This window comes from Oncorhynchus nerka, linkage group LG14 (assembly GCF_034236695.1).
Source record: "Oncorhynchus nerka isolate Pitt River linkage group LG14, Oner_Uvic_2.0, whole genome shotgun sequence".
Classification (NCBI taxonomy): domain Eukaryota; kingdom Metazoa; phylum Chordata; class Actinopteri; order Salmoniformes; family Salmonidae; genus Oncorhynchus; species Oncorhynchus nerka.
The window spans coordinates 38,906,071-38,918,738 of NC_088409.1; the positions used below are offsets into that span (position 1 = coordinate 38,906,071).

At 47.1% G+C, this 12,668-nt stretch overlaps 1 protein-coding gene across 1 annotated transcript in view; it reads left to right on the forward strand.

The window, feature by feature from the left end:
- Window positions 1–12,668, forward strand: part of si:dkey-22o22.2 (neural-cadherin) — an 84,393-nt gene that overhangs the window by 47,939 nt on the left and 23,786 nt on the right. Inside the window, exons 16-19 of the mRNA XM_065027196.1 lie at window positions 5,314–5,563; window positions 10,870–10,997; window positions 11,151–11,337; window positions 12,080–12,223. Of these exons, the coding sequence (XP_064883268.1) occupies window positions 5,314–5,563; window positions 10,870–10,997; window positions 11,151–11,337; window positions 12,080–12,223 (709 nt within the window). The remainder of the gene's footprint in view (window positions 1–5,313; window positions 5,564–10,869; window positions 10,998–11,150; window positions 11,338–12,079; window positions 12,224–12,668) is intronic.

Sequence of the window (12,668 nt, forward strand, 5' to 3'; positions counted from 1 at the left end):
CCCCTTCCTCTCCTCTTCGTTGGTTCAGTCCCCCACCTCCACCCCCTTCCTCTCCTCTTCGTTGGTTCAGTCCCCCACCTCCACCCCTTCCTCTCCTCTTCGTTGGTTCAGTCCCCCACCTCCACCCCCTTCCTCTCCTCTTCGTTGGTTCATTCCCCCACCTCCACCCCTTCTTCTCCTCTTCGTTGGTTCAGTCCCCCACCTCCACCCCCTTCCTCTCCTCTTCGTTGGTTCAGTCCCCCACCTCCACCCCCTTCCTCTCCTCTTCGTTGGTTCATTCCCCCACCTCCACCCCCTTCCTCTCCTCTTCGTTGGTTCAGTCCCCCACCTCCACCCCCTTCCTCTCCTCTTCGTTGGTTCAGTCCCCCACCTCCACCCCTTCCTCTCCTCTTCGTTGGTTCAGTCCCCCACCTCCACCCCCTTCCTCTCCTCTTCGTTGGTTCAGTCCCCCACCTCCACCCCCTTCCTCTCCTCTTCGTTGGTTCAGTCCCCACCTCCACCCCCTTCCTCTCCTCTTCGTTGGTTCATCCCGACACCGAGGTGGCATTATTGCGGCTATGTAGATTGTTGTTTTAAATTTAGCAGGGTTAATATGATCTGTTAATTACACTGTTGCCAGGGATGAGAGACACGGATGCAGGGAGAAATCTCCATATCAATGAGGCACTTCTCATGTGGAGAGCCAGTAGGATGGTTGCTTTTGTCTCATCAGCGCTGTCAACGCACTTTCCTCCTCAGGCCTCTTTTTTGTTGTTGAGGATGTGTGGGGGTTGTTTTTGGGTCCATCTCTTTTTGAAGTGGAGTGATGGAGCAGGAGGAGAGTGCCGCGTTGTTTACATACCCTGGGCTTATTCATTGGGGGGTGCAACCTGTCAAAGATAGATCTGATGTGCTAAACACACATACATACCAGAAGTCACCCACTGCAATACACAAGGAATATGAAGCAGGTGAAAGGTTGACGACGGAACACGAACACAACCCTTTCTCTACACCAAAACATGCTCAAGGCCAACCATTTAGCTTGACAGCAGTGGAGCTACTGCTACGCTAGGCTAGGCCAAGCTAGGCTACGTCTCTGATCCGCTTAGCCCCCCAGACATCATTGATGTGTAATGAGATGATTTCTCATTAGAGCTAAGTCCGTGCTGCCTCAGCTTTAGGCTTTTTGCATTGTGCCATTGAGAGGACATGCTAGGCACCTCTGAACTGAAATGCGAGAAATTGAGTTTCTTGTGAATTGTTGACTTATTGAATTCAGATGGTCTTGAGCACTTTCTTATGAAGATGAACATATGGAAGATGATTCTAGTAAATGTTGGATGCATGTTGACATCTTATGGTCAAGCTTATGAGCCCTTTATAATGTTGTTCATGGATGCATTATGGCCTAGTTACCATTCATGACAATTTTATTAATGGCCACATTGACCCCATAAAGGTCAACAATTACTGTCTACTCTGTCTCTTGTGCAGTGACTGTGCATGTGCCAAAGAGGCCAGTCCCAATGGCGCTCTGCATGTGGTCTCATATGTCTTAGCTAATAGAAGAACACACACCACTTTCCCTAGAGATCACCGAGCCCTGTATGAAAGGGTCGTGCTCTTCTACTCTCAGCCCTTTCCTTCATTGATTTCTCTCGGCTTCTTTCTTTTTATCTTTCCTCTCTTCTCTCGTCTGTCTCGCTCCCCCCCCCCCTCTCCCCCTCCCTCATCCAAACTCTTTCAGGAAGCTCCGTAAGTTGGTGTAATGGTCCACTATAGTCTCTGTAGTGTGGTGGGCTCAATAGGTTTACTAATGGTGGTTAACGGCAGCCTCTGATTGGATGGACAAATAATATTGCCTCCTATAAAAGCTTTCAAGATAACGGCTGCCGGGAGTTACCATGGTAGTCGCTGGCCTTTTAATGGAGAAAACTTTCAACACTTCCAACCGTTAGTGGAGAATCGTTATTAGCCAGAGAACTTGTTCACTTTCTCTCTTTTTTTCTTCTGCTCTCTCTCTATTCATTTACAAATTGTCTTTATCTACACTCTCCCTCTCTCTTTCTCTCCCTCTCACACTCTACAATGTCTCTCTGTACTAGTATAACTTGAACAACAAAGCACTTCACAACAATTACACTGAGTTTTTTCCTCTCTCTCTATCTCTCTCTCGCTCCACTCTAAGTACAGTATTTACTCCCTGGTGTGGAGTAACTGCAGCAACCGACTGTTAAAATCTGTTCTGTGCTTTGGGAGCCTTCACAGTAATTCATCCTTAGAACTCTAAATACAAATTAGGCTTGTTAAACAGTATAATGCATTCATTAGCAGCCCTGAGCTGCCTTGTTGTGCTACTGAGTGCCTATTCATCTACCCTAGTATCTCTTTTTTCTCTCTCTCTCTCTCTCGCCTCCCTCCTCCATCCATCTATCTATCTCTCCATCTCCCTAATTAAAATTTTAAATATCAAGCATCTCATTGTGGAATTATCTCAAGGAACGATAATTAGCGAATTTCCAAACGCGGTAATTGCAACCTTGAGGAAGTAATTAAGGGGCCTTGTTCTTTAGCACGTCGGCGAGATAATGGGGTATCAATCCCATCATGCTCCTGTTCCAGGGCTCGCCCCCGTAAACCGGGGAGGGGAGTCCCAGTGCGTAATAAGGTGGAATACAAGAGGTTGGACAAGTTTTTGTATTTTCTCAGCAGATAATCAAAATTAATTATTGAAGCAAAACTCATGCTGGCATGAATATTTCAACACAACAAGGCTTTTGAAGCAAAAAAGTGAATTATTTTTTTGTGAGAAGCTGAGGTGGGTGGGAAGTTGGGGGTCCACAGGGGCACCTCTGTACGTCTAGAGGTCTCGCTAACATACTAGCTCGCTACTGGAGGGATAGAGAGAGCGCCCTCCTCCACTGAGTCGGAAAGGAAAGTCTGAGAGGTTTTTGCTGTTGCGTTATCTTCAGGTGTTCTCCCTGACTCTCTCTTTCTTTGTCTTTAGCTCTAACCAAGTATAGTGAGTCATGGACATACAATACAACAATGCTACTTTCAATGTTCTCCCTTCCAATGCTTTTCCTCTTATGTTATTGCAATTTCATAATGGGTAACAATGGGTTTTGGTGTTTCTCGACAGATAATGAATTATTATTTTGTTTTTCTTGTGCTTCCAGGATTGTTTTTTTCAGACAATGGCTCACAGTGCAGTCTAGCATGTCCAGATAACCACTTGAAAAGTTCAAATCTATCCGGTGCCATTTAGATTTTCCATTGTTGGCTGGAGTCCAAGAACAGTGCCTGGTTACACCCCAGTCAGTCAATGAGAAGATTGAATGCCTTTGTTTGCCAGACATGGAGTCAAAGGCTACCATTCCATTATAGCTCTCTCTGCTGTAATCTCACGTTCCTATGCTTCCGAAATGGACGATTTGCAAATGTAGACAGCCATGTCAGAATACTGTTCTCCAGTGTAGATATAGTGAAGTTTAGGAGTTAATGTGTGTGTGTGTGTGTGTGTGTGTGTGTGTGTGTGTGTGTGTGTGTGTGTGTGTGTGTGTGTGTGTGTGTGTGTGTGTGTGTGTGTGTGTGTGTGTGTGTGTGTGTGTAGAGCCTCAGCTGGATCGAAGCAGAATGAGTGGTGAAGTGAGGTTCATTCGGCCATGGTTAATGTAATCCTTCCCTGTCAAGGTTGTGACTCTGTGGCTGTGTGGCAGGGAAAGGACAACGTGGGCCTTAAAAGCTCTAGTCTGTACACACACACACCGAACGGCCACACAAACAGTTACATACACAGAGCACACACACATACAGTCACAAAGGAGAGTGGTGTCCTTGCCCTTGGTTAAAGAGGTTGCCTCTCTCCTCACACATTCCTACTCAAGGCAAAGCCATTAGAAAAGTGCAGTCCAAACACGTCCGTAGATAGTTTGGACCATTATGTTGACATGTTTGGACAAGAGCTAGAACTATGAATTATTGAACACACTTGAACATACTATCATCTATGTAATACATGCTCCCGTTTATGGATTTTGTTTGGAGGAACCATTGAAGTAACAAATGATTTGGTGCCAGACAGCGTGCAGCTGTGACCCATAATGGAGTCCTCAGAACAATGAGAATCCTGCCTGTTGTCCCCGTGAGTGTAGGATGACGTCCTTCCAACCGCCCCATATGTTTCATACAGAGATGTAAAGAAAACATTCTCACACCTGACCTCCATACTGGTATAAACAGGAAAGGGGGGCATCAATAAGCGTGACACCATGTCTGTGAAATCCCATTGATGGGCTCCCTCTGTACCCAGGTATGCACGGCAGCGATATACTTCCCCGTATCATTTCCTGTCACTTTGGTTTTCTCTGCCACGGTTCCTGGAAAAGAGAGAGTGGGAGCGTTGTGAAAACCCTGCAGCCTTCATTTAGAACCGGATAGTCTGGAGCTGATTTTCCAGTGGAAAGTGTCTCCAAAAAGTGTTAATATCAGTTCAATAGGAACTTTGATGGATTAAGCTTGGAGTGTCTCCAATGTATACCTGAAGTAGAGTCAGCAGTAGGGAGATGGCTGTGCTGATTTTAGAGTGGTCCGCTCACTAATAATGCAAATGATCTTTAGGGAGCTTTGGCCAAAGCCTGCTCATTTTGTTAGTCCTTGGTTCTTTTTCAGTAATTCCCCTCCAAGATAAAAAATAAATAAATAATAATCTATGGGACATTACAGCATGCCCAAGCAGGTTTCTCAAAGTTTTCTGTGTTGTACCTCAGAAACACACACTGGTACTCAAATGAACCTGCACAGACAAAAGAACACACTCACTCTGTTCAGACATTCATATAAACACACACACACATTCACTCTGTTCAGACATTCATATAAACACACGCACACACACACACATTCACTCTGTTCAGACATTCATATAAACACACACACACATTCACTCTGTTCAGACATTCATATAAACACACACACACATTCTCTCTGTTCAGACATTCATATAAACACACACACACATTCACTCTGTTCAGACATTCATATAAACACACACACACATTCTCTCTGTTCAGACATTCATATAAACACACACACACATTCACTCTGTTCAGACATTCATATAAACACACGCACACACACACACACACACATTCACTCTGTTCAGACATTCATATAAACACACACACACATTCACTCTGTTCAGACATTCATATAAACACACGCACACACACACACACATTCACTCTGTTCAGACTTTCATATACACTTGCATATATATCCACCTCCCTATCCTATCACTAATGATGTCATATCCTGCTTCCTCTCCTCCAGACGATCAAGGCCACTTCACCGCTGGGTGACCCTAGAGTGACCTATAACCTTGAAGAGGGTCAGGTGCCAGAGACCAACATGCCTGTCCGTTTCTACATCAAACCCAACAGGGCTGATGGCTCTGCATCCATACTGGTGGCTGAGCCTCTGGACTATGAGACCACACGCTTCTTCACACTAAGGGTCAGAGTGCAGAACGTAGCTGCTGTTCCACTGGCCTCTTTTACTACCGTCTACGTCAATGTTACAGGTAGGAGGCATTTGAACATTTTATCAGTGTGTATACTGTCGTGAAACACTGGATACATTTACTCTTGTAAGACTATGAGGCATGCAACTCATGGAAGCAACTGTGGTCCTCTATAGCTCAGTTGGTAGAGCATGGCACTTGCACTGCCAGGGTTATGGGTTCAAATCCCAGGACCACCCTTATCTAAAATGTACACACTCACGACTGTAAGGTGCTTCTGATAAAAGTGTCTATTAAATGGCAATTATTTTATGTACAGTACCTTTTCGTCTTTGGTCATGACAGTGCTGGAGTGAACTGAGATTTTATGAGGAAAAGAGAGAGAGAGGACAGCAGGCAGGCTTGAAGCTCCAGCTCAGTTAATGAAGGAGGGAGGCTGAGAGGAGGAAGAGAGGAGATTGAAAGGTAATGACAGGGAAGATGTAGTTCCTGGAAACCTGTTGGAGGACGGTGTAATCAGCTAGCGACAGAGAACACTAGCGGCTAAAATGACTGCGTGTTTAGCGATGACTCATACCACATGCGCCAGTGAAGGAGGCGAGAACACAAATATCTAGTTCTAATAGCGTGAAGAAAAGAGGGTCTTCTTGTCTGACTTTGTCAATAATTGTCTTTTTGGAGCGTTTAGGGAAATCAAATGTTCCTCATCTTATGGATACCTAGAGAGTAGTCTTATAACCTGGAGAGTAGTCTTATAACCTGGAGAGTAGTCTTATAACCTGGAGAGTAGTCTTATAACCTGGAGAGTAGTCTTATAACCTAGAGAGTAGTCTTATAACCTGGAGAGTAGTCTTATAACCTGGAGAGTAGTCTTATAACCTGGAGAGTAGTCTTATAACCTAGAGAGTAGTCTTATAACCTGGAGAGTAGTCTTATAACCTGGAGAGTAGTCTTATAACCTGGAGAGTAGTCTTATAACCTGGAGAGTAGTCTTATAACCTAGAGTATGTAGCCACGGGTGTTCTTCCGGGTTGGAGCGAGCGGTCGCATCCGCACTTCGGTCCGCAGGTAGTATAACTTTTCACTACATTTCATTACATTTCATTATAGTACAACGGTTTGATTTGTCTAATCTTAGCAATTTCTTCTTAGCTAGCTACATAGCCGTCATTGTATCAAAGATAATTGCGTAATTATCGTATTTCGTCGTCCTAACGTAGTCTACACTGCTATCTGCCCAGCAGCTAGCCAGCTAGCAAACGTCCACCGTCTACCGAATAGCAGCACTGTCGAAACTATTACACTCAACTGAACGACTTGATTAGTGTAGTGTTAGCTAGCTACATAGTTGTCTTTGCTGTCTTCGTATCCAAGATAATTGTGTAGTTTAGAGTGTGTAGTTTTAGAGTGATTATCTTAATTTACCGAGGTTAGCTAGCCAGCTATTTGTCGTCCTTAACGTAGGAGACACTGCTAGCTAGCCAACAGCTAGCCAACGCCTACCGAATAGAACTTCCGCACTCAACAACTCCGGGTCGATTCCGCTTCGCTCCACAGGTAGTATCACATTTTCATTTCATTTCATTACAGTACAACGGTTTGATTTGTTTGATCGTAGCTAGCTACATAGCTAGCTACATAGCCGTCTCTGTATCAAAGATAATTGTGTAGTCTAGAGCGATTTTCTAGGTTAGCTAGCCAGCTATCGTCGTTCTTTTAACGCAACGTAACGTAATCAACACTGCTAGCTAGCCAGCTAGCCCCCGAATAGCAGCACTGTCGAAACAATTACACTCAACGGAACGACTTGATTAGTGTAGTGTCAACAACGCAGCCACTGCCAGCTAGCCTACAAAGTCAACAACGCAGCCACTGCCAGCTAGCCTACTTCAGCAGTACTGTATCATTTTAATCATTTTAGTCAATAAGATTCTTGCTACGTAAGCTTAACTTTCTGAACATTCGAGACGTGTAGCCCACTTGTCATTCCAATCTCCTTTGCATTAGCGTAGCCTCTTCTGTAGCCTGTCAACTATGTGTCTGTCTATCCCTGTTCTCTCCTCTCTGCACAGACCATACAAACGCTCCACACCGCGTGGCCGCAGCCACCCTAATCTGGTGGTCCCAGCGCGCACGACCCACGTGGAGTTCCAGGTCTCCGGTAGCCTCTGGAACTGCCGATCTGCGGCCAACAAGGCAGAGTTCATCTCAGCCTATACCTCCCTCCAGTCCCTCGACTTCTTGGCACTGACGGAAACATGGATCACCACAGATAACACTGCTACTCCTACAGCTCTCTCTTCGTCCGCCCACGTGTTCTCGCACACCCCGAGAGCTTCTGGTCAGCGGGGTGGTGGCACCGGGATCCTCATCTCTCCCAAGTGGTCATTCTCTCTTTCTCCCCTTACCCATCTGTCTATCGCCTCCTTTGAATTCCATGCTGTCACAGTTACCAGCCCTTTCAAGCTTAACATCCTTATCATTTATCACCCTCCAGGTTCCCTCGGAGAGTTCATCAATGAGCTTGATGCCTTGATAAGCTCCTTTCCTGAGGACGGCTCACCTCTCACAGTTCTGGGCGACTTTAACCTCCCCACGTCTACCTTTGACTCATTCCTCTCTGCCTCCTTCTTTCCACTCCTCTCCTCTTTTGACCTCACCCTCTCACCTTCCCCCCTACTCACAAGGCAGGCAATACGCTCGACCTCATCTTTACTAGATGCTGTTCTTCCACTAACCTCATTGCAACTCCCCTCCAAGTCTCCGACCACTACCTTGTATCCTTTTCCCTCTCGCTCTCATCCAACACTTCCCACACTGCCCCTACTCGGATGGTATCGCGCCGTCCCAACCTTCGCTCTCTCTCCCCCGCTACTCTCTCCTCTTCCATCCTATCATCTCTTCCCTCTGCTCAAACCTTCTCCAACCTATCTCCTGATTCTGCCTCCTCAACCCTCCTCTCCTCCCTTTCTGCATCCTTTGACTCTCTATGTCCCCTATCCTCCAGGCCGGCTCGGTCCTCCCTCCCGCTCCGTGGCTCGACGACTCATTGCGAGCTCACAGAACAGGGCTCCGGGCAGCCGAGCGGAAATGGAGGAAAACTCGCCTCCCTGCGAACCTGGCATCCTTTCACTCCCTCCTCTCTACATTTTCCTCTTATGTCTCTGCTGCTAAAGCCACTTTCTACCACTCTAAATTCCAAGCATCTGCCTCTAACCCTAGGAAGCTCTTTGCCACCTTCTCCTCCATCCTGTATCCTCCTCCCCTCCCCCTCCTCTCTGCAGATGACTTCACAACCATTTTGAAAAGAAGGTCGACGACATCCAATCCTCGTTTGCTAAGTCAAACGACACCGCTGGTTCTGCTCACACTGCCCTACCCTGTACTCTGACCTCTTTCTCCCCTCTCTCTCCAGATGAAATCTCGCATCTTGTGACGGCCGGCCGCCCAACAACCTGCCCGCTTGACCCTATCCCCTCCTCTCTTCTCCAGACCATTTCCGGAGACCTTCTCCCTTACCTCACCTCGCTCATCAACTCATCCCTGACCGCTGGCTACGTCCCTTCCGTCTTCAAGAGAGCGAGAGTTGCACCCCTTCTGAAAAAACCTACACTCGATCCCTCCGATGTCAACAACTACAGACCAGTATCCCTTCTTTCTTTTCTCTCCAAAACTCTTGAACGTGCCGTCGTTGGCCAGCTCTCCCGCTATCTCTCTCAGAATGACCTTCTTGATCCAAATCAGTCAGGTTTCAAGACTAGTCATTCAACTGAGACTGCTCTTCTCTGTATCACGGAGGCGCTCCGCACTGCTAAAGCTAACTCTCTCTCCTCTGCTCTCATCCTTCTAGACCTATCGGCTGCCTTCGATACTGTGAACCATCAGATCCTCCTCTCCACCCTCTCCGAGTTGGGCATCTCCGGCGCGGCCCACGCTTGGATTGCATCCTACCTGACAGGTCGCTCCTACCAGGTGGCGTGGCGAGAATCTGTCTCCTCACCACGTGCTCTCACCACTGGTGTCCCCAGGGCTCTGTTCTAGGCCCTCTCCTATTCTCGCTATACACCAAGTCACTTGGCTCTGTCATAACCTCACATGGTCTCTCCTATCATTGCTATGCAGACGACACACAATTAATCTTCTCCTTTCCCCTTCTGATGACCAGGTGGCGAATCGCATCTCTGCATGTCTGGCAGACATATCAGTGTGGATGACGGATCACCACCTCAAGCTGAACCTCGGCAAGACGGAGCTGCTCTTCCTCCCGGGAAGGACTGCCCGTTCCATGATCTCGCCATCACGGTTGACAACTCCATTGTGTCCTCCTCCCAGAGCGCTAAGAACCTTGGCGTGATCCTGGACAACACCCTGTCGTTCTCAAATAACATCAAGGCGGTGGCCCGTTCCTGTAGGTTCATGCTCTACAACATCCGCAGAGTACGACCCTGCCTCACACAGGAAGCGGCGCAGGTCCTAATCCAGGCACTTGTCATCTCCCGTCTGGATTACTGCAACTCGCTGTTGGCTGGGCTCCTTGCCTGTGCCATTAAACCCCTACAACTCATCCAGAACGCCGCAGCCCGTCTGGTGTTCAACCTTCCCAAGTTCTCTCACGTCACCCCGCTCCTCCGCTCTCTCCGCTGGCTTCCAGTTGAAGCTCGCATCCGCTATAAGACCATGGTGCTTGCCTACGGAGCTGTGAGGGGAACGGCACCTCAGTACCTCCAGGCTCTGATCAGGCCCTACACCCAAACAAGGGCACTGCGTTCATCCACCTCTGGCCTGCTCGCCTCCCTACCACTGAGGAAGTACAGTTCCCGCTCAGCCCAGTCAAAACTGTTCGCTGCTCTGGCCCCCCAATGGTGGAACAAACTCCCTCACGACGCCAGGACAGCGGAGTCAATCACCACCTTCCGGAGACACCTGAAACCCCACCTCTTTAAGGAATACCTAGGATAGGATAAAGTAATTCTTCTCACCCCCTTAAAAGATTTAGATGCACTATTGTAAAGTGGCTGTTCCACTGGATGTCATAAGATGAATGCACCAATTTGTAAGTCGCTCTGGATAAGAGTGTCTGCTAAATGACTTAAATGTAATGTAAATGTAGAGAGTAGTCTTATAACCTGGAGAGTAGTCTTATAACCTGGAGAGTAGTCTTATAACCTGGAGAGTAGTCTTATAACCTGGAGAGTAGTCTTATAACCTGGAGAGTCAGTGACATAAGAGTTGGGTTTGTCTACTTAACATTAGCATTCTTGAGGTCAAAACAATAGGTGTGGTAGGACCTCTGTTAGCAGGCTCTTAATAGAAGGCCTGTATCACCTCCCTGACCCTGACCTCTGGCCTGTCTCTCCCCTCTCCAGATGTAAACGACAACGTTCCCTTCTTCCTGTCCTCCACCTACGAGGCTACCGTTCCAGAGGGGGCAGAGATCGGAACATCGGTGGCCCAGGTTTCTGCTACGGACCTCGACTCAGGCCTCCATGGAATGGTGAGGACCCCGGCGGACTCTTTTGCGAATGACTACATTTCCCATAATCACTTGATTCTCTTATGATTTTCAATGAGAATAATTCAACAGATACACAATATTGTATGTCATTTTGTCCTGCTATTGCATTAACGTTTCGATCTTTGTCTACAGATAAACTATGTGATCTTGAAGGATGAGAGTGGAGACTCTCAGTACTTCAGTATTAACTCCTACACTGGGGTTATACACACCCGGGCCTCGTTTGACCGTGAGCAGAAAGGTTCCTACCTCATAGAGGTCCAGTCTCAGGACAGCTCCGAGTCAGCCAGGCCTGGACAGCAGGGCCAGCCCAACACTGGTGGGTATCTCACATACCTACACTCCTATGCATACACACATGTTTGCGGTCCACACACGGGCACAGGGAATCTCTGAGTATCATACTCTTTCATAATAGGTAGCTCTGTCCCCTTACCAACCCTATCCTCGATCAACCCCCCCCCCCCCCCCCCCATTACCTAACCAGTCAATAACACATCAGTCGTTTTCTAACCAGGCAGTAACAGGAACACACACAGAAACACAAAACACACACACACAGACATACACACACACCAGCTGGCTCTATCCCTGTTATTCGAGCATGAACTTCATTCATTAAGACGTCGTTAGCGATGCGCTAATGGAACGAGCTAATGGCTAATCTGGGTTTTGGGTCAATAACGACTCGCACACAGAGGTACAGCAAAAGAGCAGTGATGCTACGATCATCCCACCAACACACTGTTTGTTCAAGCCATCAAGATCCCGCTAGAGTTCATACGGAAATGACTAGCTAATAAACATTATTCTCCCTTTTGTCCCTGTTGGTATTACACTGCTGTGTTCTGTGAGGTTAGATGGTTACTGCTTCTGTTTTCTCTTGCCAGGTGGAATACTTAGAGTAATGTACTCTCTTTTTAATGTCTTTGGTCCACATAGACCAGGCCAATGTAATTTAATGTCAGAGTACTATACATTAGTGTTGCTGTCTAGGGCCATGCTTCAATCTGGATTGGTTGTTAGTCCTGAGTAAAGATCCCTCTCATTGGTTCACACAGACACGGCCTACGCACGGATCCTTGTGACGGACGTCAACGACAACGCTCCGGCTTTCGCCCAATCGGTGTACGAGGTGAGCGTGGAGGAAGACAAGGAGGTGGGCTTCGTCCTCATCACCGTGACGGCCAATGATGAAGATGAAGGTGAGGCACATTGGGCTTGGTCTCAGGGTGGGGAGGGTTCAATCAGTCAACCTGGGTTTGGACTTTTTTGTTGTTGAAAAAAATAGCGCTCACAATGATAAGTTAATAAGTAAAGTTATTGGTGCTAGTTTCCTGGGACGTAGTTCTAACATTATTTGGACAGCACTGTTTGTCATCCTAGTGTTTACTCCCATGGAATATTATCTTTCATCTTTACAAAGGCCTTGGCAGATACAAATCTGAAGACACACGAACATAACAATTGAGAATTGAATGTAAGCACAATGTCAGTCCTCTGGGTCCAGTAGTCATAATGTCTTTGTTGAAGTGCCTGATACCCATAGAGGACTTGGACTCTAGTGGTACAGTGTGTGTTGATCCTGGTGTCGCTTTTCCTACTTGTCTGTTCAACTCTGTCTCTCGACTGTAATGGAATCACACACTC